At 36.6% G+C, this 27,148-nt stretch overlaps 1 protein-coding gene across 6 annotated transcripts in view; it reads right to left on the bottom strand.

The window, feature by feature from the left end:
* ST6GALNAC3 (ST6 N-acetylgalactosaminide alpha-2,6-sialyltransferase 3) overlaps window positions 1-27,148 on the bottom strand; it is a 496,004-nt gene that overhangs the window by 83,469 nt on the left and 385,387 nt on the right. Inside the window, exons 6-7 of one of the 6 annotated variants that reach the window (XM_023528022.1) lie at window positions 22,368-22,445; window positions 22,231-22,252 (exon numbers count right to left, since the gene is read on the bottom strand). The exons of 3 other annotated variants lie outside the window; for them this stretch is intronic. In XM_023528022.1, coding sequence (XP_023383790.1) covers window positions 22,246-22,252; window positions 22,368-22,445 — 85 coding nt within the window. In that variant the 3' untranslated portion in view covers window positions 22,231-22,245. Of the gene's footprint in view, window positions 1-22,230; window positions 22,253-22,367; window positions 22,446-27,148 lie in introns of those variants that run through there. 2 more of the 6 variants (XM_023528023.1, XM_023528025.1) reach the window with 2 other exon arrangements.

The following is a 27,148-nucleotide window of genomic DNA, read 5'->3' as shown; positions in this document are numbered from 1 at the left end:
AATAAGGAAAAACAACTCTCTGTTCCCTTAAAAAGGGCAATGGATATAATAGACAATTTTCATAAGAGGAAATCTGATTGGCCAACATACCTATTGAAAAATCCTCAACCTTCCCTGTTGTCAAGGAAATAAAATAATACTGTAAAATAAAACAATGTGATACCATTTCACACCAATAGATTGACCAAAATCAGAGTATGCTGCCTAGTGCTGAACACAGAAACAGTCTCTTCCATTCACTGCTCGTGGGAGTTTCAGCTGGTACAACATTTTGTAGAACACTTTGGCGAAATCAAAGAAAATCAAAGAAATTTACTTCCTTCGCCCTGTAACTTTATTCCTAGGTATATATACCTTCGACTAAGGAAGTCTCACACATGTAACAAAGAAATATGTAGAAGGATGTTAATTGTTGGTAGCATTATTTATAATAGGAAAAGACTATCAATCAAACCATCAATCAAAATGTTTATCAAGAGAAAAATTGATAACTAAATTGTGGCATACTCATACAATGAAATACTACGTAGTTACATGCAAAAATATGGTTAAATATCAATAATATGAGAGATGAAAAAGATCGGAGAACAACACTTTTAGTAGTTATATAATTTATGTAGTGATTATACAAAATATAATATTTATATTCAACTTGAAAACATGCAAACTAATACCCTTTGCTTAGAGGTATGTACATAGATAGTCATAGTATAAAAACACATGCTAGATGAGTAAACACAAATTCACGGTAGTGGTTGCCTCCAGCCAGAGAAAGGCATGATTAGGACATGGACCCAGAGAAAGGGACACAGGGATTTCAAGGGTATTTGAGATGTTTTGTTTCTGAAATTCAGCAATATCAACAGACCTCAAGGGCCTCTGGCAAAAATCTGCAAATTTGATATAGCTGGTATTTGAATGTTCATTATTTTATTTCATATATACCTCCTTATATATATGAAATAGTTTTCAATAAATAAAAAGGAGCTATGTGTAAATCAGATTTTGATAGCCAGAATCCTATTCTCCCAGGAGGTTGTGATTATATGATAATTTCAGAGGTAGCTTCTCTTCTTTTCTAGCAGCCAGCCAGCCTGCGCATTAAGCAATATTTATTAAGTTCTGGCCATTCATCAGGCACAAAGCTAGTTTCTGGTGAAACAGTGGTTAGAGAGCCAGCCATGAGTGTGTGTGTGTGTGTGTGTGTGTGTGAATTCCTGTGGGATTATAAATGTACATCTACAAACTGTGATAAATGTCACGAAGAGAAGAAGTAGGGAACCATGACAGAGAATAACTGGGGTGGGATGTGGGAGTGTGATTGGGGCTATAGCAGACACTGAGTTTGCGCTGCCGGAAAGTTATTCATACCCTTCCCCTGCCCCTTTTCCTTTGTCTTCCTCTACTCTAGAGGTTGGGAAGCTAGCTAATCATGATTTTCTAGATCCCCTTGCATGTGACACAGTTCTAACTAATTAGATATAGTTAGGAGTCTCGGGGGGATGGTGGCCCTTTTTGAATAAAAAAGCAAAGCTTCGCTGGAAGGAAAGCCTTTCTTCCTTCTTAACTCTTCCACACTATTCCGCCTGAGGCATGGATGTGATGCTGGGGGTAAAACAGACATCTTGTGATGATGAAGATGAAAGCCATATGTAGGGGATAGAGGTGGAAGGAGGAAGGCAGAGAGTCCTGGGTCCTGGATGACACGGTTGAGCTGTGGTACCAGCTCTGGACTATTCACTCTGAACTTTTTTAGCAGGTTATTAATATCTACTGGCTGGGGCTGCTATTAATCAAGTTTCCTCTTATTTGCAGCCAAAAGCATTCCAAACAGGTAACTTTTAGAAGAGGTGACATTTATATTGAAGGGATAGGAACAAGAAAGAGTCAGCCCTGCAGACAGCAGGAATGGGGCAAGGAATTGGGAGGGTAACAGAGATTAGCAGAGGAGGGAACAGTGTTTCAGAGGGCTGGCATGTTTGAGGAGCTCAGGGAAGCCCACTGAGGCTGGAGCTGGATAATGGGAGTGTGACTGCTTTGCAATGGCCAAGATTCTGAATATCTGACTCTCTTTCTCAGGTTTGGGTTAAGAATAGTATAGATAATGATTTGTAAACAAAGATGAATGCAGTAGTACCCAAGGTAGTTACTGTTTTCAGATACTTCTTTCTATAAAACAAAGAATTAACCCCAAGTTCATCTACTTGAATATTTGTGTTTGATCTTTTAAAAGTGAAGTTCACCAAGTCCACCTTTAGTCCAGAGCAACAGCTTTCTACCCCTTCCTTCACCACCTATGAGGGGAAGAATTAGCATCTCATCAGATCCCTTGACAGAAAGTAAATTGCAATGATAGGATTTTACCAGAGCCTAGCCACAGGTTGTGTTTTAGTCATTCCCTGTGCTACAAAGGCTTCTAATTTGTATTTATCTGGATGGAAGAGGCAACTTCATTGTTGAAAAGAGTCTGACTTGAACCACGCGTCAAAAACCTGGTTCCTTTAATCCTGTCCTCACTAAGCAAAGGGTTGGCTGATTTTCTAATGTGCTTCCAATTGGTCTATTTCTTCAATCCTGCACTCTTTTGGTAAACGAAGTTTACTTTATGATACAGAATTTACTGAGTACCTGGATAGGCAGAGTACCTGTTTAGGCTAGAAGCCCATTGCTTGGAAGAAAATGTTTATTTTCATCTGAAAAGTCTTAATTTGATCAGTATTCTGCAGGTTTCCACTTGGCTATTTTAGAGTAGACCTAGATATTTATTATTAGTTTCTGGGTCTTTCCCTCCTCTTTCCTTTAGCTTTCTGCAGCTAGACTATAGCTATCTAATCCTTTTAATCTTTTATCCGTGTCCTTTCCTCGGCTCTTGAATTCATTTACTCTTGTTGCTATTCTCTGCACTCTTTCCAAATTGCCTGAGCTTCCCTAGTAATGAGGTGGTGGTAACACAATGTGTGGTGCCAGGTGCTGCTCAGCTAGAAACGTCCACAGAGGAACTGTTATTCCGTGCCCTTCTGAACAAGCAGCCTCAACCTGGACTTCCCTTTCATCCTGCCAGACTGCCTGGCTGGCCTGAATTTAATTTGCAGACCACTGTGCCTCCTGGGCCTACTTTGGCATCACTGAGCTCTGGCGTCTGCTTCCCAGAGAACAGCTCTGTGTTTGGATTCTCTTCCCCCAGGTATATTCACTGCCTTGCCTTTTTCAAATGCTCACAAAGTTATTATTCCCAGCCTACATACCTCCAGTCTCAAAAGTCATTTGCATTTTATTTCTGTTGCCTGAGCTGCTCACAGTACTTTCCAAATTGGAATCATTAGTGAATTCCAAAAAATGAGCAGCTTCTTTCTTTTTTTCCATCCAGGTCATGAATAAGAATGCTTAAATAAGAATCAGACCCATAGTTGCGAAAACAGCATATTAGGTAGTACATCTTCTTAATCCTCCTTCATTAGTAATCCATCTACCAGCAGTACCACTCAGAACCTTCTGAATCTACAGGAATTTTTCAGTCAATTTAAAACACACATATTCAACCTTCCAAATATTTATTGAGAATTAAACTAGGTATTGTGAGAGATTCCAAATCACTTAAGAGACAATCATTGCCCTTCAAAAGGCTTCTATCATTGTAGACTATATATGCTTGTCAACATTTAATAAGCTCCTTAAATGTGCCAAGCATTTAAGAACTGTTAGGTACTGAGGTTTCAAAAAGGAAAAGTATAGTGTCTCATTGAGTTTTCATTGTAGCAGCTAATGGCATATGATTACGATGTAAAAACAATTATGAAATGTACACGTGGGATTTTAATCTTTGTACCTCAGTTACTTCATCTATAAAAAAGCACCAAACTTTTAAGTTGTTGGTAGGATTTATATAAGATGACATATGGACAACACTTAGTTCAGTGTATGACACAAAGTCTAAAGAATGTTATTATTAATAATCATAGTTGTGAGTATAATGATAAAATGGTTATTATTGTTAGTAGTATTATTACTGTTATCTCCCACATTTAATCCTATTGACCGAGGTAGTTTGGAACACTGTGATAGGATAATTCAGAAACTTTTATTAGGTCTACTAGAAAATACTATGATGGGCAGGAGGAAGAGATAGCTATGCAAGTATTAATTGACCCTGATGCACAAAAATAACTACATTACAATATGCAATATAGTCAGTCCTCTGACTTAAGAATGTCACAGTCTAAGCTTGATCCTATCTGATCTTGGAAGCTAAGCACAGTTGGGCCTGAGTAGTATTTGGATGGAAGACCACCTAGGAAGACCAGGTGCTGTAGGTGTAAAAAATAAAAAATAAGGATTGTAAGCTGACAAGGTCCTTGTAATCTGTGAGCTCAACCAAGGGTTGCTTCACTTAAAATAAATAAATAAATAAATAAATAAATAAATAAATAAATAGATAGATAGATAGATAGATAGATAAATAAATAAATAAAAAGAATGTCACAAAGTGCATAGGAAGTAACTGCCTTTGTGTTTTAGAATAGGAGGGAATGGAGGTCATACTGCAGGTTCTTGTGTTGCTCTGTGAGTTTCAATCCTGTACTACTCTGGTCCTGAACCCCTAGATGTGTTTGTAAACTCGGAGAGTCTTAGAGGTCAGGTGAAGCTGAGTGTGAATAATACCCTCTGCTACCAAAATGCAGTCATTTCTGCCTAAGGCAGTTGCAGAAACTCTAGGGCAGTTGTTTGCAATTGCCGCTCCATGACAAAGTTCTCACTGATCTGCAGCACAATGCGAATGATAAGAACCATGGAGAGAAGACTTCGGCAACTAAATGTCCTTAATTTAAAGGACTGATATTTTGTTCTTTCTATTTCGTGGGTGTTAAAATGTCATCCCTTTCATAGAAAGAAGCTCTGAAGATTTCTCCTCTTGCTTCGTCCTTGAAATGTTCTAAGTTCCATAATACTTATTTCTGTGAAAACTTATCTACTCCCAGGACGTAATACCATTGATATGTTGATATCTCTTAAATGTATATCTACTAGCAAAATACTCCTCTCATCTTCTGAATTGTATATCTCCCTGCCTTGGATATCTAACAGCTATCTTAAATATAACAATCACAAAAAGAGACCCTTGATTCTCTCTTCCTGCCTCAACCTGTTCCTTCTCTTGATCTTCCTATTTCAATAATGAGATATTAAGTGGCAAGTTGCTCAAGCCAGTAATATAGGAGTCATCCTTGATACCTCTCTCTTTCTTCCCCCCACCATCTTACCTACCAATGAATCTCAGCAATTCTAGTTCCAAAATATTCTTCATAGCCAACTACTCACCATTATCATGGCCATCATACTAAGTCATATCTATACACCCGAAATTCCACCCAAATTGATCTTACTCCTTCACTCATGCTTCTCTCCAGTCCATTTTCCAATAGTATCCAGAAGACTCTTTTAAAAACATAAATCCTATTTCAAATTCTTTAATTACTTTCTATTACTCTTAGCATAAAGTTAAAAATCCTTACATGGCCTATGAGGCCCTATATAGCCTAAGACCTTTTAAGTCCAAGAATCAATTTTAAAGAGAAAGAGTTCTCTCACTCTCTTCGTCCATATAAAATTAATGTTACATGTTCTCAGAGAAGCATGTTTCTTTCACAGCACCTACCTCAATGTGAATTTTCTCTATATTAGTGTAATTAATAAGTGTCCACCCCCCAGACTATATGATACTTGAGGGCATAGTTTATATCCAGCTTTGTTTTCCATTGCATTCCTAGGGCATACTTAAGCAGTTGCAGATAGTATTTATTCAATAAACGGTCTTTACTTGGTGAAATAAAAAAGTGATCACCCTTTGTAGGACTCTAATTAAGAAGAATTTTCTTTTCCTGTTTGTAGAATTACTGTTCTGTTGTTTAAAAAGATACAACGGCTTGGGCCTCTGAATATTATAATGGTTTATGAAAATGACCTTTGAAAGCTTTTGGAGGTGGCTCTTTTCTCTTTGGGGTAAAACAGTTTCTTTGGTCTAATTCTAGTTCTGAAGCTCTGGAACTCTTTAATAAGTACCAAGAGATAAAAAGAGTAAAGTAACATGGTAACCATCTCAAGTTTAAGCTTTGCATTTTAGAAAACTTTATTTGCACATTTTATGCGCTGTACTGATAAAGTCTAAAGATAGAAAAATTTATGACAAAATCTTATTCATATACCAGTTGGCTATACAGTATCCCAATTCATAATATATGGACTATAAATTAAAAAAGAAAGATTCTAGCCAGCTAATCGGATTTACATTCCCAATGGCAGCTTGTGCTATAGCACTTGGAATATTCTATTAAATAGTTTATTGAGATTCAGATGCTCCAATTCCTGATCCTCCCTGAGTGAGTGCTTGTCAGGTACTCCTGTCCTAAAACAAAGCAGTTGGTACTTAACTGAAGGCGCCCATACTTGTCAAATAATCTCCAAAGAATATGAAATTGCTTGTCATCTTTGTCAAAATTACATGTGAATGGGATATTTGCTATCTGTGTTGTAATTAAAAACTCAATTAAAAAAAATTCTGAAATCATTATCAACTTTTTCAGGCATGAGTTGCTCTACCGAAAGGCAAGCTATTTATAGCTTAGATTTTTACCAGCATTAAGATAGCTGAATTCCAAAATGGGCCCAAGGAAAGGATAGGGTCTGGTCTAACATTAAATTAAATAAAGGAGGGCAACTGCAAGGTGCAGACAGTGACACTACCTCATTCTAGCACTAGTGTGTGTAACTGTAATTCCCTAATTAGGTTGTATCATTTCATTAACATTAAAGACCACTGTCCCTAATGAGTCTTTTCAAAATAAACGAACAGGAAGTAGCTTATCATTATGGCTCTCATTTATACTGTGCCTATCTATTAGATGAATATTATTGGGAAAAAATTAATTGCATTACAGTGGGTGCCACTGAATATAAGCCATTTGGTTCTTGGGAAACGATTACCTTAAGTGGCTGATCATATTAATTGAGTATTGAGAGCAGGCTTTGGTAATGAGAGTGAAGAAAGTATGTGTGCATATTTGTAAAGGAAACTCACCATTCATAGCCATATAGCTGAGGCTAGATGAGAAAGCAGCCCCAGACTCTGCCTGAAGCCAGTTATAACAGGCAATTTCTTAAATCAGAGCATGAATTATTAATAGCAATAATTCAGTAGTGCCCTCTACTTATTGAGATCTTACTATGTACTGGCAATGAGGCTAAATTCTTTAAATTCATGATCACACTTAATCCTCACAACAATTCTGTAAGATAGGTCTCACTGTAAGTGGTGATCAGGAAGCAAATCATTTTGACTCTAAACCCAGTACCCCTAACTATAAAGTTATACATTCTAGATCCAAACTCAGTAGAGATCAGACTCTCTGGGGTATTTTTATTATGAGCCCAGCTATCCTATCAGCCTGGGCAGAGCTGGTACATCTGAGGTTTAGGCATCTACGCCTGATGCTGAGCCGAAGGAGATCCTGTGGGTATTTTTTTTTCTATTCATTTGGAGATCATTTAGACATAATGAAAAACACTATATATAATTCTTTTAGGAGAAAATGGCTTAGCCTTTGCTTCCGTGATTGTAACATTAATGGGCAAACAGCAGTAAAGCCTGATTATAAAAATCACTAGTGCTGATTCACATTTTCCTAACTTTCTATTAAGATAGAAGGAGTGAATAGTATTTCTAATCTCTAGCTTAAAATTTCTAATGAATAAAGGTAAGAATATTGGAATATGCCATATCAGAAGCAGCAGCCCCCTTCTTTACAGAGCTGCCTGTGGCATTCCTCTGTCAGGTATGACAATGGGGACGCCTCAGGAAATCTTCACTGTCCTAATTATTATTTCAACCATGTGATTTTTATACCCTGTGCTTACTTTCTGAAAAAGTGTGTGACTAGAGCAGGGAGTGCATATTGATGAAGTGTGAGAAGAAAGGTTGAATAGAGGGCTAAGGTCTAATGAGGCAAGGCCTCTGAAAGCCAGGGTGTCCATCTGAAAGGCAATGCTGCTTGCTGGGAAGGCTGGACCAGTGACTGGGTATCAGATATTTATATCTTTGAATGAAATAGTTTATAGTATACTGAATACAGACAATCAATGGCTAATTTAAGGGGAAGACAGTGTATATGTGGGGAATCCAGCACCACTGGAGAAAGGCTTATGATGGAGATGGGAGAGGAGCAGCATGAGAAGCAATGGTACTGCGGGGGGAAGCTTCAAAGGCTGGTGGGAGAGCAACCCTGAGAAGGATCATGAGGGACTTATGAAGATGATTTCACCTGCTAAGTCACTGTGTTTGGACCTTAAGGAATGGGTAAAGATAAATGACCTTTGTCCTGAAGCCATGAAGCATGATCTACCTGTCCTCCTCCACTCCTCCCCCACCCATTCCCTTCCTTCCACCCATTCTTGTAGTCTCAGACGTTTAAAAGCTAAAGTCCTTTCTGATTAAAGCCACCCTTGCTGAAAAATTCCATCCCCTTCCAGCTCTTTCACTGCCTTCAAGAATATATGACGTCAAAAAAATTTTTTTCTGTTTTATCATATATTTCTACCTTTTCCCACTATTGGTTCCTTATGTTCAAGCTCCCAACCTTACTTCAACTTCTCCATTCTTAAAATAACCTGCTCTGACCCTGCATTTCCTCTAGCTACCATCCTATCCCTCGCCCTCACATCCAATATTCTCTGCAAAGGAAGACTGTGCTCACCCTCCCCAAATTCACCCCTCAGCTGAGTGCAGATGGGTTTCTGCTGCCACCCCTGCAGTGAGACTGCTCTGTTAACAGTACCTAAAGAGTCATGGCTTTTCTAAATTCAAAGGATTCTTTATAAGTTCTTATACTGGATTTTGTGGCTTTGGTTTCACTTTGGATCCCACCACTTTCCTTAACCTCTATTCCTCTGGCCTCTGTGACATGGCATTGAATTGGGTGCCTTCATATCATTTCACTGTCCTCTCTAGGTGTCTTTGTTGGCTTTCCCTTTGGCCAACCCTCTAAAAGCTGGTGTTCCCAGGCTTCTGTCCTTGCCTCTCTTCTCTGAGGGTTTTAACTACCACTCATATGCTCGTGACTTTACAAATCTGAATTTCCTACTCAGATCTATTGTTTATAGTTTAGTGCTATATATCCAATTGCCTCCTGGACACCTTTATTCAAATGTCTTATAAAAACATTAAGATAAACATAGACAAAAAAAAATTAACATGTATCTTATCCCATATATCTGATTCTGTTCAGTGTTCTGTATATAAATTGTACTATGAGTCTATCTAATCAATCAAATTATAAACTTGAGAGTCATTCTCACCAACTCTTATAAAATTATTTACCATACATTGCTTTTCTTCACTGTTTTTCAGATTTGCCCTCTCTGTTCTATCCAGCTCTCACCCACCCTCACTGTTATTCACCAAGACTACAGCAATACCCTCCTCCCTGCTCACCCTGATGCTCACATCCACCCTCCGTATTCCTCCAGAGTGAACACATTATGTATGCCTTGGCATCCCTGGGTTTCTGTCACCAACAGGATAAAATCTGAATCTTAACATAATAAACATGACTGTAATCTGACCCTTGGAGACTCATCTTTTGCTATTTGCTGCTTGATATTTTAAGCTCTAGTCATACTGATCCCTTACTGACTTAGAATACACCATGCTATTTGTCACCTCAAGGCTATAGTTATGCCATCTTCTCCCCGGAGACTCCCCTAACTTCCTCTCCCTAACTTTCTCTCACCTTCCTGACTCTAAAAACTTAGTAAGGAATCCCTATGTATGCTGCCAAACACCTGGCATATCTCCATCATTGCACTTGCCACAATACATTCACATTTTCTGTTTACATGTCTGTTTCCCCAACATAGTTATACATTCTTAAGAGCAAAGGTCAATATTATTATTTCTCTGAATCCTCAGTGCCTAAAGCAGTTCCTGGTATACCATAAGCACTCTTCTGATTTTTACCAAAGGTGATGGTAGCAGAAACAAATATGTGTATAAGACTGTAGATTTTTCAGATTGCCTACCCATGTCTTATCTCTTTGAATTTTCATGGCAATCCTTCCTGGTTATTCAAAGTGCATATTTTATTTCAGTCTATACCACATGGAAATAAATGGCAGCTTTAGCTGAGAACTACCTGAGAAACACAACACAAAAAGATGCTGCTGGTACACAGCCTATCTTTTTTTAAATAGGAAACTATGGTATTCTGAGTTAGATTCATGAGTAAAACAAAACAAATATACAAACAAAAAAACTCCCAAACCGATTTTTTTTTTTTAAATCCCCATTCACCATGTAACTTATAGTTAATTCCTGTGTTTCTGAGCTCTAAAACAAATGATTCTCGGTCATTTCCCTGTGCCATCGTTGCTAACTGAACATGTTGACTATTTCTCCAATCTTCTGAGTAGAAGTTTTAATTCTTTCTTGGCCCCCAAATTTCTAGTCCATATGGAGTTCCCAGTTCTCATTTTGTACTTCTGATTTTTTTTTTTAACTTTTAGGTGGCGGATGAATTCACAAATTGGATTTTGTATGTAAAAGCATTAAACTGAAATGTTTAAGACTTCTTTTGCCCAGTAGAGTAGTAGAATAAAATAGTTATCAAACATTATTTTTGCTCACGAAACCAGTGGAGTTAAGCTATAAAATCTGTAGCCCATTACCAATACCATTTTCTGTTCTTTCTTTAAGACAAATAGCTTTACCTCTTGACCTAGAGAAAAAGAAGCCTTAGAGTAACATACAAGCTCATGCTTTAAATGCTGTTCAGAATTTTAATAATGGTTTGTCCAATATTTGAACTCAATTCCCCAAAGATAAGAGAAAGCAAATTAGATTATTTAGTTTCTACTTTACTACTTTAGGGGAAAATATTATTTACATAAGATGTTAATAATTTCATATTGTTTCCATTTCTAAGTGACTGCTTTATAGAAGAAACAGGGTTTGTTTGTTTGTTCTGTTTTTTGATAGCAAATACAGACCTCAGGATTCTTGTCCCAACATCTTTATTGGCTGCTACATGATCCTGAAGGACAGTATTCCTTTGCTTCACTTTATAAAAGCCATGACAATTAAAACCTTCCCATTACCAGAAAGACAACAGTTTAGGCCTAAAAGAAACCAGACTGTTGTCTGATAATTATTGCCTTATAAAAGAAAACTATTAACTAGAATTCATGGGGCTTTGTTTGCATATCAGCATTAAGAACAGACTTCCCAATGTCAGACAAGAACTTCTCACAAGGGCTAGTAGGTTTTCTTAAATTTATAAAATTTATAGTAAATTTATAAAAATAATAGTAAATACTTATTTGGCACTGATTATGTACCAGACATTCTTCTAAGTACTTTATGGGTAGTATTCATTTTGTCTCCATTAGTATTCATTCTGGGAGCCTAAGATCAGAACTCATAGACTTCTTTACCCAATACTACCTCTTCCATGCTCTCGCCTTTACCCAATACTACCTCTTCCATGCTCTGCTGCCTTGAGTATGATTATTCCATATTCTGTGGAGATAATTTCATGCTGAAAACTGTTAGTGAAGTCACAGAACTTTGGCAAATTAGAGTAAACAAAGATCTGAGCAATCTTTGGTTAAACTCAGTTTAACCAAGACCTAGAGAAGCTATCTGACACACAAAACGTGTCACATACATAGTTGGTGGCTGACTAGAAACCAGAACCTAGTACCTGGACCCCTTTAATAGTTCTCTACTCCATATTCCTTTTCTTATGTGAATGGGAGACACCCGTTTGCTTCAAATACATGCCAAGCACCAAATTTTAGACACTGAAGAATGGTTAGGGACAGAGAAAATACCTACCCTCTTTGAGTCATGCTATTCAATTCACTAAATAAAAAAGGATTTATCGAGCGCTGATCATGTACCCAGTTCCAAAGCAGGTCTGCAGAGGTCTAGATGCGTAGAGTTGGGGAGGGAAGAGTACAAGAGATGGTCTGTGAACATCCCTGTGGCCAGGGAGTTACATAAAAGACAAGGAAAAACACATGAACTCTTACAGGAGAAATACAAAGCAGCATATCATTAAGAGCTCATTTGTATGCTAAATGAATACCAAGGATTTCAGAGAAGGGAAGATCCAAAGTGGGAGGAATCTGGCTGTGTATATTGTGAAGAGAGGGCAGAGGTAAAGGTGATGGTTGCTTACCATGGAATATGCAGCAGCCAGATTTACAGACATGGATGGACTTAAAAGGTATAGGGCTGAATGAATAAAGTGAGAAATAGATGAAATCTAACATCTGTCATTTGTGCAAATCAAAATACATGCACATATAACAATAATAATTATTTGGCAAAGATATATGCGATAAAAAAGATGCACATAAAACAACAGAATGCCTGCCTATGCAGAGAGGGGGAAGGGAATAATAATCAATATAATAAATACATGAATTAATTGATTAATTTAAAAATCAGATCAGGGTCTTCACAGACCAATGATGAAACGTGCCATGATCTGGTTACGTCAACTCTGCTCTCAAGTCTGAAGAAAAAACTCAAAGTGGCCTAGGATAGACACAGTGGAGCTTTATAGTATGTATAAACTATATTCAGACTGAGAGAGGAATGGAAAAGGTGATCTGGGTGAGGAGACAGAATGAAAGGGTAGAGACCATTATGCTAGGAGAAGAAGGTGCATGTGGAGAGAGTAGAGGAAATGTGAGCAAATACATGGCTTGGATCTCTTAGTTGAACCCTCCGAAGTCAGGCAGAGGCCTGAGAGCTCATGTGGTAGAAAATATGGACTGAAGGGGGTTTCCCGAGCAGGTAAGAGATGCAGAGAAAGAGGAGACAAAGGAAGGAAAGCCTGTCAGCATCCTTGGGAAGAAGGATGCAGATGGTGAAGCATCTAAGAATTCAAACTGTCAACATTCAGATGTTTATGGATGAGGATCTGAATTAGTTGTATCCAACTAATACAAAAGAGAGATAAAGAAGAGAAACATAGACTAAGAGAAGACCATGAAATTCCATAGGGATGTGGATCTATTAGTTTGATTCTTGGTGCAGAACATTTTTGAAAGTTTGATTCAGTGTAGCTGTGGTTCCTGAAAACAGTTAAGTGGGTCACTTGCTTAGCTTTCCTTAGTGGTAGATTAATTCGCCAGCTGTAACTCCCGGATCTCTATTTTTAAATAACGACTTGCATGAATCTCTGAAGACAAGAACTCGCCACTAGTATACAGCATATTCCGGCAGCTGCAAGTTATTATGCCCAGTGGAAATTAAATATCTTTTAGGGAAATCATGCAAGATCTTGTGACAAATATGAAATTAACCCCTGCCACCTCTATGCCCAACTCATTTCTTCGCTCGCCTGCCATCCTAATAAGCAGAGTCTCTGGGGTCCTGAAATGACAGCAGAATTGGCAATATTTTAAAAAGACATTATTCATCTGTGAGCATTAGAGGAACATAAGAGCCTTTGTCCCTGGTTGAGTTAGAAGCTTTCAAAATCAAACACAGATAAAAACACGCAATAGGCCCCTCCTAAAAAACTATTAACCCATAGTCAGACAGACATACTTATAACTCAAGAGATGTAAACAAATAAGCCATTTTATTTATCGTTGTAGGCATTCTGCTTCCTCTGCTTAACACTCAAACTCCCACTTCTCTTTCCTTCTGACCAAATGCATTCTCATTCTGGTTCTTCATTACTTCTTTCTTTCTTCACAAGCTCTAGGTTTCAGATAACATGTGACTTTTTATTTTCTATTTTCATTGCATATTTTTTTACATTAGATTTGGGTTCTTGTAGTTTGTAGGAGACGTGAAACACATCATTCTCACTCAGAGTGAAAACAGAAGAGCAAAAATAGTAAGAGATGGCTACAAGCAACTCTGACAAAACTGCATTAGGAAAGGTTCTAAGGCCTGCAGCAGCAACGTGTATTTAGGTGCCATTTGTAAATGTGTGCTTAATAAAATGGCAGTCAATATCCAGCCATAATCACAAAGTAAAAGATTTGATTCATGTGGCCATTCTCAATAAAGAACAGAAGTCAGACACGGTTTTGACAGGAAATCCATCCCCGGGTGGGTGAAAATAGAATGCTCAAGTTTCCCGTTGTTGTAAAAGCTCCGTAACAAATCCCTTATTTCTCACTTTAGCACCAACAATTTGGAACTCAATAGAGGAAAAGAAGTAACGCCTCCATAGAGATGGCATAATTTGAGGTTAGACGCAAAGCAGAGGAAATTAGTAAAGACCTGAACAAAGAAACAGAGGTGACTGTTATCACAACTCTCCTGCTTGGAGAGGCCCATCACTCAAGACCATTGCTGTGGAGTTGGGATGCACTACTCTCCTATCAGTCCTGGCCTTGAACCCAAGCCCTTCCCTTAACTTTCCACATGCTCCAGGATGTCTCTGACTCTCACAGGGAGAGCTACAAAACCCAATGCTGCCAGGCAGCACTGCTTTTCTCTATTATCTGTGCCCAGACATGGCTATATCTTAGGCCTTCACCTTGACCCTTTGACCTCCCATGTCGAGAAGTTAATGTTGTTCTTTCCTCTAGCTAATGGTTCCAAACATCACTGGGAGTCTATCTTATCAATTTTGTGAACTTCAGTCTTTGGCGTAAAGGTCATTATTGTGTTATGCACCTGGTATCACACTGTAATGAGGCACATCACATTCTCTTACAGTCAATGAGGGGGAAAAAAAGCACGCAAAATGGAAATTACTTCTAAAATGACCTTGGTAGATTTCCACAGCTGGCTAAGCAGAGCCTGTTTCTATATATCAGGGAACTGACATGGTAGCTTTGTCATACAACCAGGCAGCCCAATTCCATATTAGCAAACATGCTATTATGAAACATATGGCCTAAGCCCATTAGTAGTGAGCACAGTTGATGAACTCTTGGTGTAGGACCCGTGATGTTTACTGATTTACTGCCACCCCGCCCCAGGCTGCTTCCAAACATGTCAGAAAAAAATAAAATGTCATCTACATTTGTATTCAGAAGTTATTCCATATTTACTCATGCTAATAAAAACAGAAGCTTGCTTTTTAAGGAAGGGGCAAGATCCATAATCAATTTTCTGAGAGGCCCAAGTGTTTGACATGTTCTGCATGCATTGTATTAGCAACTTGGAAACACAGGTAGGCTGCCTCTGTGGCTTTTACCCCTTGCTAGGCCAACAGCAGCTGAGAACAGACAGCTACTCGTGAGAGCCAGATCACTCCTTTCTTCTACCTAAACAACTTGCCTTGGATTGTTTCTTAGTGACTAAACAAATATTTGATGAAATAGTGAATTAATTAGCTATATGTAAGTTTTAGGGCACCATCAGGTCATAGCTGATGGTGCCCTAAAACTTCTCTGTCCTTTTCAATAATAACCAGATCTCTTTCCAAGTTCCTTGGCCTTGCTCTCTTTACTGGAATACAGCATTTGGGGCTCATTAAACAGACCATGAAGTTCTGGCTCTGAAAATCACTGATGATTTGATTTTCATGAACAAATCTTAACCCTCAGAGCCTCAATACCATTATCTAAAAAATGGGCGAATTGCAGCACTTGTCTTGTAAAGACTCTTTAAATTTCAAGAGACAGAAAACTATTTTAAGAGAAACATGACAAATAAGTTTATTGGCTCACATGGCTTGAAGGAATATTGGGCTATCTGACCAAATCAAAGGATGGGGGCCTTGGCCTCAAATGTTAGGATGAAGACTCAAAGCCACTGGAACTCCCTTCCTCCTTCATCTCACAGCCTAACCCAGCTCTGCTTGGCTTCATTCTCTCCTATTGCAGCCATACTTTCCCATTTGGAATGAACTTGGTCACTTTTAACCTTAACTTCACATTCTTCTAGCATCATGATCCCAGAGACAAAGCTGTTTGTTCTTCACTTTCAAGTCAAATCCTTCTTTAGTGTGCCAGGGGAGGCCTCGGATTGGCTGTGCTGGTTCACATGTTTACCTTAGGATGAGAAGTCTATGACTGATCAAGCAAGGGGTTGTGCCCACCCATGTACCTCAGGTGAAAGGTAGTGGCTAGAACAGGGGTTTCTAACCACTAAGCTGCAGATCTGTACCAGTTTGTGTCCTGTTAGGAACCAGACAGCACAGCAGGAGGTGAGCGGCAGGTTAGCAAGCAAAGCATCATCTGTATTTACAACTACTCCTCAGCTCCACCTCAGATCATCAGGCATTAGATTCTCATAGGAGCACTGGTCCCTGGTGCCAGAAAGGGTGGGGATCGCTGGGCTAGAGTGAATTACCAGAAGGAGATGGATAGAAACCTTGATGAGCAAATCAGGCAAAAATAAAAGCTACCATTCTATTAACCTATCTCAACAAGTTGAGGTGAGGATCCATGCACACGTCAAGTGCTGAATAACCATAGGTTAATATTATAAGTAAATGGGTCAAATGTCATGTATGAGTCCTAGTAAAATAACTACCAATTTTATTTATTATTTCTCTATCCAATGGTGGAAATGTGTAATGACAATTACAATGACAATAGTTAACGTTTAAGGAGCGATTACTGCATGTCAGGAGCTGCTTTTCTGTACACTTTAGATGTATTAAACTACAAAGTAGGTATTATTATTGTTCCCAGTTTTTACATGAATAAACTAATGCAAAGAGAGGTAAAGCAGTTTGCCCAAAGACACTTAACTAGTAGTGGAGTGAAGCTTTGGACCCAGGCAGTCTGGGCTCACGTTTACATTCCCAATCACTAGCCCTCAATATTTCCTGTGCTAGAAGTATGCAGTATAGGTTTAAAGGCAACTAATATTTTACAATTACAATTACAAATGTGCTGTGTGTCTTTTCTCTGATACACTGAAAACATCACAAGATTGGTAATTGTACATATCTTACTCACAGTTGCATAAATATGCCATGCTTAAGGTCTACATGACTGGAATGAGAAAAGTAGTGATAATTAGGATTGGGCTAGACTTTGATTTGAGTGCCTGAATATCATTCAAATAATAATGCTTTTGAAAATGAATGTGTACATCCATTTTTCTGAAATTTAGAAAAGATGCATAATATTCAGGTGCCTAATAACTCGGCTGCTAGTTAATCATGCTTGACACTTATATAGCACTTCACCTTTTAAAATCATTTTAGAATATGTAAGTTCATTAATCCTGACAACATCCACATGAGACAGAGAAGGTTTCTGAACCTGTCTCGGATCTCCCTACCATCTGGTATCTAAACACTTGGTGGACTTGGGAAGGAAGAAAAGAATCAGATAAACCAAGCAAGGAAACACAGGCAGCCAAGAATAACAGAGACTTGTGCGCGGTGAATGTGAAATGAACATCCTCTGACTTTGTAGAGGTTTGCCCTTGACACGAAAACTTAATATGTACAATATGCACATGATAATAATTATTCACTTCTGATTGATTAAAATGTAAAAAACAGCAATTGACCTGCATCTTCAACTTCAAATGTCTATATACCAATCACTAGACCGTATCAGTGGTCATTTCCACAGATTAAGTTGTGCTTTTAGTTGTAAATTTTCATATTTTTATACTTATATTCCAAGTGTTGTTGCCCACTCCAATTTCTACTTTTCTCAAAAAGGATCTGCCTAATGTTAACATCTAGTATTATTTGGCATATTCAGTATAGACTCCTTCATGTTCTCTTGCTATTTGGCTAACAGCTGCTGTGAGGGTAGGATGTGATGCTGAGCTAATCCACCAGTCACCTGAATGAAGAGGTTCTTGGCCATTGGTTTTTCACTCATTTACTAGGACTACTTCTGCTTCTCCTCAGGCATGGATGCTAATCACCACTGACAATTCAAAGGCTGGAGAGAGAAAGGTACTTGAACAGGTAATTAGGCTAAAAACACCACCGTAGGATGCTCTGGAACCACAGTCAACGTTTTCAGAATTAGTGAGAAGGCATCTCCATTAATACAATGGAATAAAAAAGCAGACCTAATGCAAGTCTGCATATAGTACATATTTCTGGTTAGTAAAGAATCATCTTGTTTCTAGCATTAGCTAGAAAAAGCATCAGCTTTTGCAAGGTTCTGAGAATTAAAGGGAAGGTAATACAGGACAATAGTTATGAGCTCAAATTCTAGAATCAGGAAGACCTGGGTTCAAATTGATTGAACTGATTACGAACTGTGCGATCTTAGGTAAGTTGCTCAATCTCTCTGAGTATCAGTTTCCACAGGATAATACCAGAACCTACTACAAAGAATTGTTATAAGATTAAATAACATACTCACAGGTTTAGCACAGTGTCAGGGATATAATGAATGCTTAGAAAATAATATTATTAACTGTCTGCAGGTTTCTTTGATATTCTCACAGTCAATTTTGAGATATGATATCGAGATTTCTTTAAAATGAAAAACCCAGGAATTCTAGATAATGATTCCCTATGAAAGAAGAATATGTTGTAGTCTGTGTTAACACATAATGATCTTTATCCACCCAGGCTAGAAACAGAAATGCTCTAAATTACTCAAAAGGTCAGGTATTTGCCAGCAGTTAGCAGAGTAATATGCAATGGTAACCCTGGGCAACATCAGGGAATAAATAATCTCTTATGAGCCTGTGTTTTTCTGCTCGCACCCTCTTCCCTCTTCTTGAGATGTTACCCTATTTTATTTGGGGCAATTGAGGCTGTCCAACATGCCTTGGAAGTCCCAACAACTAAATGACCACTTTACCTACTGATGAGTGCTACTCTGGCAGCTTAAGACTCTCGAGGTTACTAATGGCAGCTTTTGTCCATTTCCTACAACCACATTATTAACCTGGAAGATTTTTCAGCTCCTTTCCCTCTCTTCAAACAGCTACAAAGATAATCCATGATAAAGGGATTTGACAGTCTCCGATTTCCCATTTGCATGGAACAAGGCAAGGATGTTTGGGGTTGGGAGGAGGTGTTATCAAGTTCATGAGTTAATTTGCATTGGTACAGGGAAATCTGAGCAGACTTTTTTAGAATCAGTCCACTGGGGGAAAATATAGAAGGAAGCATTCAAACCACGGTGCTCAAGCAGAATGAACACTTATTTCACAGACACAATTACAACTGCCAGGGGAGAAAATTTTTCCAAAACTATTTAATCTCTGAAATGGGCAATAAGCTTGTCAGCCTCTTGGGCATTTCAGCCTTGGTGCAATGGTTCATAGCAAGTCTTTCCAAGACCAAAACCCATCAGATTCATCAAGTGTCTCCATTCTTTCACAATAAAAGTCTTTTAAGGCTCTGAGGATCAGGCAAGCTTTGTGCGTGCAATATATGCTCCTCTTTGTCACCAGTGCAAAACCTGGGGATGCGCTTGAGAAAGGAGCCTTAAAAATGAGGATATTCATCTTGCAAGTGCTTGAGATGCTATTTCTAAGCTAATCTCCCCTACAAATCAAGGAGTCCAATTCAATTCAAGTCCAATTCAAGCTTGTCTTCCAGAATGTCTAGTAAATCCTCAAAAACATGAATTGTGTACTTGTTTTGTGTCTCATTTTCTACCCATCCTCCTCTCAGTCCCTTGAGTTTATTATGGCTATGGAAAGTATTAAGACTAAGACTAGAATTAGCTGGCAGAGAATTTGCTGGAATTAGCCACTTTTTCCCCCTTATCATGTCTATTAATGACGGCGGCATCATAAACAATAAAGTTTAATTAGGAACTGAAGTGTCTAAAGCAATTAAATATGAAGGAAGTATTCAAAAACACAGCAGGAAGGATCGTATTTTTAAAGCATTTAAATTGCAAATGATGTTATTGACAGAACTTTTAAAATAAATTTTGTGTTTAGGGGAAAATAAAAGAAGTTGAAAGTAAAGTGTTGACTCCATGGCATTTATAGACAAACAAATATTTAGGATGGATCAATTTGCAACAATGAACAGATGCTTCAGAGAACACATAGGGCTAATGGGAGCTGTCTTGAACTTCTACTTCACATAGTCAATGAGAGAAAAAAAAACAACTTAAAAGATTCAAGAGTAATGACATGACTCATTAGTGTTAAGGCCACTTCAAATTAAAGGATTCATCTTCAGTTACTGAGAGAAAAAATTATTAATGAGCTTTGCACATGAATATTTGGGAAGGGCTATAGCTCATCCTGTGTGAAAACCACCTGAAGCTGTAACCACAGAATTTTAGGTTTCTGAGACCAGATTCTAAATAACTTTGCCTCACTTTGCTCTATAGTCCACTGCTTGATGAACAGTGCTGGGAATGGAAGTCGTGTGGCCACTGAACCATTGAAGAGAGCTGGGAGTGTGGTGAACTATAGGAACAGAGTAAATGCTGGAGAGAAGGAAAAGTTCTATCAAGGAAAGACATGGAAAGGGGGATGATGAGCCTTCATTCCTTCAAGTTTATGCTATTCCAAGTACAGTGCTAGCAACTTCAGAAAACAATGTAATGATGAAGAAAGGTTAGGTGTCTCTTTTTGAATGCTCTGGAGTACTGCACAGGTACTGAATTTGTCACTGTTTTTGGCATTTGCTGTTCAGCTTGGAATTTGACAGTCTTCTTCCATATTTAACTCTATCACATATTAGGACCACTCCAGAGAGGTGTCCATTTGAAGCCTCTGGTAATAAAAGTCTGGTGTTTGAAGGAACTGTGCTGAATAAGTTGTTTTGTTCCTTGCAAACAAATTTTATAAATAATAGTCTCCTGGAAAATGAAATACTCAGTGTAATGTCAAAGGAGAATATGAAGACTAAAAGTTTGTTAAGATTGTAGATAGTGAAGTTTTCTCCTGTACCAGTTATGAAAAAGACGTTAGAGTAAGTTTCTTTTTACAGATCTGGAATGCTGCCAAAACAACTGGCCATTCATTCAATGGCTCATGGGATGATCTAGACTTGTAACTCATTTCTGAGTTAGGGAAGAAAGAAACAGAGGCTGATCTTTTTGAAATTCCTTTCCCAATGGCCAAGAATCATGGCGATTTTAGTAATTAGTACAATTATGTTTCTTCCTACTCTGTGTTTAAATTACAGAGGAACAGGAGCATGGCATTCCCATTTGAGGTTCTTCAAGTTGACAGTCTGATAGTCTGATCTATTTTTATTTACTTTTAAATTTATATTCAAAGCCAGTGTTCATAGGTGCCTTTACAACAAGCTGCAGGCCTATGGGAAATGTTCCCTGGCTCCTCTGTTTATTTAAAGTTTGGTCTCCTCATTACGATCAATTAATATTTCAGAGAGTTAATTTTTTTCTGAGATTGGAATAGATGTCACTTTCAGAAAGTCATTTATATCGCCATTCATTTTCTTTTCAGTTCCCTGTTTATGACTAAAAAATGCACTAATGATTTCATAATGAGAGTATATTATGTAGAAATGGAAATATAATCTTCGAAAAGTATGACTTTATGTGTTAGGTAATATTTTTCTTCAATTACTTTTTTCATGTGATTTTATTTTTTCTTTTCTAAAGGGAAATGTGTTAGGAGAGAACAAATATATATCAGAATTTAAAAAATATATTTCTTGAACTACAATAAGATCTAAAGAGACCAGATGATTAAAGTTCTTCATTTTTAAAGAATTCTCTTTGAGAAATCCCAGAAGCTGGAGAAATATTGTTTTTATTACTGTTTACATTCTTAAAGGCATAGAATACACCAGGTTCTGTAAAGTAATAAAATATTTGTATTTCACTAATATATATAAAATTTTGGATTTTTAAAAGCAATACTATTCATAATGTGAAAGATATTAATAAAGTCATTGACCATGAACATTATGAGATTATCCGTTTATTTATTTCATAATTTATTTAACAAGTAAATGATGAGAACTTACTCTATGTGATTACATATGCTATTACGGCATGCATGAACATGAATAATATATGTGTTTACATTTAACAAATTTATAATATAGTAGTAGAGACAGACATAATCACATAACTACAATATAGGGCAGAAGGTTCAAAATGTATGGGATTTCTAGTTTAAGATGGCTTACTGAAGGTACATGTTAACCTGTCTTCCCTCTCTAATTAGTACTGATATGAGCTTATAACAAGTCATTATAAAAGCCATGATAAGACAGGAAAACTTGAAATCCTAATAGCAGGGCAGTATACTGATAGGAATTTGGAAAGACATAAATATGATAAGAATGGATTGACAGGCCTTTCTGTTCCATGTAGATTCATTTTTGGTAGACCAATTCATCTGCTGAAAGAAGAATTATTTTAAAAAAGCAAATACATATAAAAAGATACACACAGCTGCAGAAATAATGAGAATTAGCAAGAGGAGACTTTTGAAAAGGTGTAAAAATGATCTTCACCTGCATTTGCCCTGGAAGCTTGTGTTGATTCTTGTGTGGGTAGGCTGGGAAACTGGGCTTTTACCGGGCAGAGGGCCACTGTTGAGGATAAAGAAACCAGTGTGTATTTTGGCACTTAGATGAAATGGAGTCATAAAATTGGATAGTTGAGAAGCCTCAAGACAGACATGATTCCCTCTTACATAAGTGCCAAATTCTGAAGCTATACAGGATGGGAGGCCAAAGAGCTAAGCGACAAACCCAGAGAATTGAAGTGAAAAATTCTGCAGTCTCCCAATGCTGAAATGACAAAGACCTGCGAGGGGAAATGAACCGAGTATACACAGCAAGCTCTTAATTGAAAGTAGTGGAGGCTTCTGGATTGAAGACAAGGAAAACCAGTGATAGGTTGAGTTTTAGTTTAGTTTAGTAAAAACCTCAATTCAGCCTAAAATTGGCTTATTCCTAAATGATTTACAGATAGCTTCTCCCGTTATCTATCTAGCAGAGGAAAGAATGATACTTTTCCAATGCAAGATCACCACACCTGGGGTCTCTTTGATATTTATATTCAGAGCTCTTCATTTATTAAAATCATTCTAGGCATGACAAGACAAGGCCATGTGTCTGATAACTGAGAGGAAAAAAAAGGCAAGAGAAACAGATTCATAGGCAATACAGATGTTGGTGTTATAAGGACTATAATATAACCAATTCCTATGGACAAGAAAAAAAATGATAGTGAATAAAAGATGAAATGGAGCTTTTTATCAGGTAATTGGAATCTAAATTAGTCATGTTTATATATTATATATATATACATTAATATATATTATATAAAACTCTTTATATAAGCATTTTATCATACATTACATATAAACATTGATATATATACGTGTGTGTGTGTGTGTGTGTGCATGTATATATATGATTCATTATAGAGATTTGTCTTTACACAACTGTGAAAGCTGGTTGAAATTCACTATGTGGTAGGTCTTGGTGTTTTATACTGGAGTTTCATGTCTAAAAGGTTAAGCATTTGGGAAAGAAAGGGAAATGTAAAGTTCAGGACAGTGAGAATAAACTAAAATCCAAAAGAATGAGCTAGAACACATGGAATGATAATGAACTTAAACCCATACCAGTCTTGCACTACCTCCAACTTTGAAGGCAATTGCCATGCACAAGAAGCTCTTAATTTTCATCACACATTTGGCTGAGAATTCAGAGAAGCTGAAATAGGAGAAGCTGAAGACCTAGCTGCTGCCCAAAATCAATGAGATGAACCATGAGATGATCAGTGACAATGTGCACGAGATGCAACAGCATGACCTACCAAATATAAATCAATATGGCTACAGCTTTAAGTCTACCTTTCAAATAAATATAACACCAAACTGGACAGAGTTGAGGATTAAATTAGTGAACTTGAAGACAGACAGTGGAAAAGATCTAAATAGAAGTACAGAGAGATAAAAGAATGCATAGGAGATAAGAACAGAGCAAAAGAGAGAAATAGTACAAAACATATATGTAATTGATACGTCAGAAAGAGAGGAAAGAATTGAAAAGCAATATTTAAAGAAATAATAGCCAAAAATATCAAAATTAAAGTAAAACATCAATTGACATGTACAAAATGCTCAGAAAACTACCAGCAGAATAAATACTTTTAAAGATCATTAAGGCACATGATTAAACAATGTTTTATAAATGGATTACTTAAGGCACAACATAGAAAGATAAATTTTAAAAAAGAGATAAATAAAATAAATCTTAAGAGCAGTCAGAGGAGAAAAGACACAATCATCAAAGCAACACCAAAAAGAAAACTAATGACTTCTCAATAGGAATGATGTTAATCAGACAATGGAATGATACCTTATAAGTGCTGAATATAACAGTCCACCTAGCATTCTATAACTAATGAAAATGTACCTAAAAATAAAGAAGAAATAAAAACATATCCAGAAAAATAAAAAATAAAACAACCCATTGTTAGTAGAATTGCACTAAAGGAAATATTAAAGGAAGTTCTTCAGGCAAAAGAATATAATTGTAGAGACAAATACGGAAATAGAGGAAGAAATTAGGAAAAACATAAAGAAAAATATGTGGACAAATATAACTAAATATAGATGGTACAAATCAATAATGGTTATGTCTGAGGAATTTAAAATATATGTAGAATGAAATACATGACGAAAATAATACAAAAGGGGTAAATGAAGTTCAAGTTTTCTAAGGTTCTATCATTATGGAAGAGGTAAAAATAATCATTTGTATTAGGCTGTAATAAGTCATAGATTAATACTTTGATCTCTTAACCATTAAAAATTTGTTTAAAATGTAAAACTGATACGGAGATAGAAGAAATTGGACAAATATCAACTGATTAATACAAAAGAAGGCAAAAACTAGCATTAAAAACAACAACAACAACAACCAGAGAGGTCAAATAGTAAACAAATAATAAGATGTAAACTCAAATACATATGTGAGTATTTCAATTTAAATAGACAAAATAGTTCAGTAAAAGATTAGTATTTTCAGCCTAGGTTTTTAAAAATGATATGTGCTTACAACAGTAAGGCGGTACCATGTACCACATAAATACTAACAAAAAACACTGCTAATGATATACTAACATCAGCCAAAATAACTCTAAGGTGAAAAGGATTACTAGAGATAAATAAGGTCATATCATAATAAGGTGCCGATCCACCAGGAAGATATGATATAATTATAAATCTAAATGTATCCGATATAAAAAAAAATAGTAGATCTCTAGAATTTCTAAGCTATACAGAGAAAACAGAGAGCCTCCAAAATAAATAAATTTTCCAAAGAATCCCAACTAATCACAAGATTAGAAGTCGCAATGAAGACTAGAAGTAGTAGACTATGGATGGTTGGCAGACAATTTTTACTAGTGTGTGCGTGTGTGTGTGTATGTGTGTGTGTGTGTACTATGCCATTTCCCTGCTCTTAGAGCAGCCAACTCCAATATGCGCCTCTAGGATTAAGCTCTAAGTATAGTTTTATAAAGTGGGAATTCTGAGAAGTAACTCTGGTAACTTATTGTCTCCCATGCCAAGATGGGAAGTTATGAACTATCTTTAAAAATGAGCCCATCTAGTTATGCATCTCTTTCTTGCCTAGTCCCTGAAACCAAGGCTCTTGTTATTAGAGTTTGTATTTGCTGCTAGGTCAATAGGGATTTTTCATTTTTATTAAGTAAATAAGATGTCACCATCAATATTTTTCAATCCAGATTGTCAGATATAAATGTGAACAAACATTCACAAATCACTAAACATTTGAGGGAAACTACAGCACTAAAAGAGAGTCAACAAACAGAAGTAATCACTAAGGAAATAGAAGTTAACAGAGGACACAAAGAAAAAAAGGTATGTATCTATATATACACAATTTTTAAAAATCTCAAATATTTAAAAATGGCATATCTATGATAGAAGCAACTGACTGCTATAAAAATATATGAGCAGAGTTCTTGGAAAATAGAAACATAATTATCATAAACTTAATAAATCAGCATAATAGTTGAAAATCGAATGATGAACTAGAAGATCAAAATGAAGGATTCTCCTATAAAATAGTAAGAAGACAAAGGGTGGAAGAGTATGAAAGAAAAGATGATTCATGGAGAATGAAAGAGCATACTGAATATGAATAAAGATTAGCGAAACAACTAGATGTATATGCATGATTGGAAAGCCATGCTAATATAATAGTCATTAGCTACATATGGCTATTTAAATTGCAACTTTCCTGTAAATCTAAAGTCATTCCAAAATAGAATAAAATTTATTTTTAAAAATGTAATTAAATAAAAAAATTCAGTTAATCAATCTCTTACTTGTATTTCAAAAGCTCGATAGCACATGTGGTAGGTAGGTGGCTACAATTTTAGACAGTTCGGGGAGTAAAGATTATCTACAAAGGAATAAGAAAATGACTGATGTCGTTCTCTTCATCAGAGAAATCTGGATGCACAAAGATTCTAAGTTCGGACAGAACATGATTTTCAACCTAGAATTTTACATTTAAATTATCTTGAAAATGTGAAGAACGAGTCAACATTCCCAGACATATGTTCTCAGCATGTATTATTCGATAGGTTCTTTTTGGAGGGAATACTTGAGGATATGTTCCAGAAAAATAAGCAAAGGAATCTATAAAAGGCTGAAAGTTTGAGATAAGAAGAGATGGTTAATAATTTAACCAGAAAGCATGTCGATAGGTCTAAAAACTGTTAGTAATAAGGCTATGACACTTAAGGCAATTTCCAGGAATAGCTCCTAAGAAAGTGTTTTTAAAAAACAAACTGAATATATAATTGTCAATCATTTCAATAAATTATAGAAAGGGACAGGAGGAATGTAGAAGGAAGGAAAGGGAAAACATATTACGGGGTCTAGTTCAGGAGGGGTAGTTTTGAGAATTAATGTCTACATGGAATTAGAAACTATATGTTTCCATATAGTATATTTAAACATATACTATATCTGAAAAATGAAATGCAGAATTACTAAAGAAGGAATGAAAAAAAAACCCATAAAACCAAACTTAATACAGAAAAAAGAAAAAAGAAACTGCCAGAATAGAAAAACTAAATATTTCAGTTATCACAATAAATGTGAATTAATTAAAATTAATTAAAATGACATAACATCAAAAACATAATGTAAACATTAAAATTATATAAGGAGAAATAAATTTCCAATTATTTTTGAACACTAAAAGTATATCTCTTTCAAAAATCCATGAAAGGGAGTACT

This window comes from Pteropus vampyrus, unplaced genomic scaffold (assembly GCF_000151845.1).
Source record: "Pteropus vampyrus isolate Shadow unplaced genomic scaffold, Pvam_2.0 Scaffold22, whole genome shotgun sequence".
NCBI lineage: Eukaryota > Metazoa > Chordata > Mammalia > Chiroptera > Pteropodidae > Pteropus > Pteropus vampyrus.
Note: the sequence above shows the minus strand (reverse complement) of the source record. Positions and strands in the feature narration are given on the sequence as shown.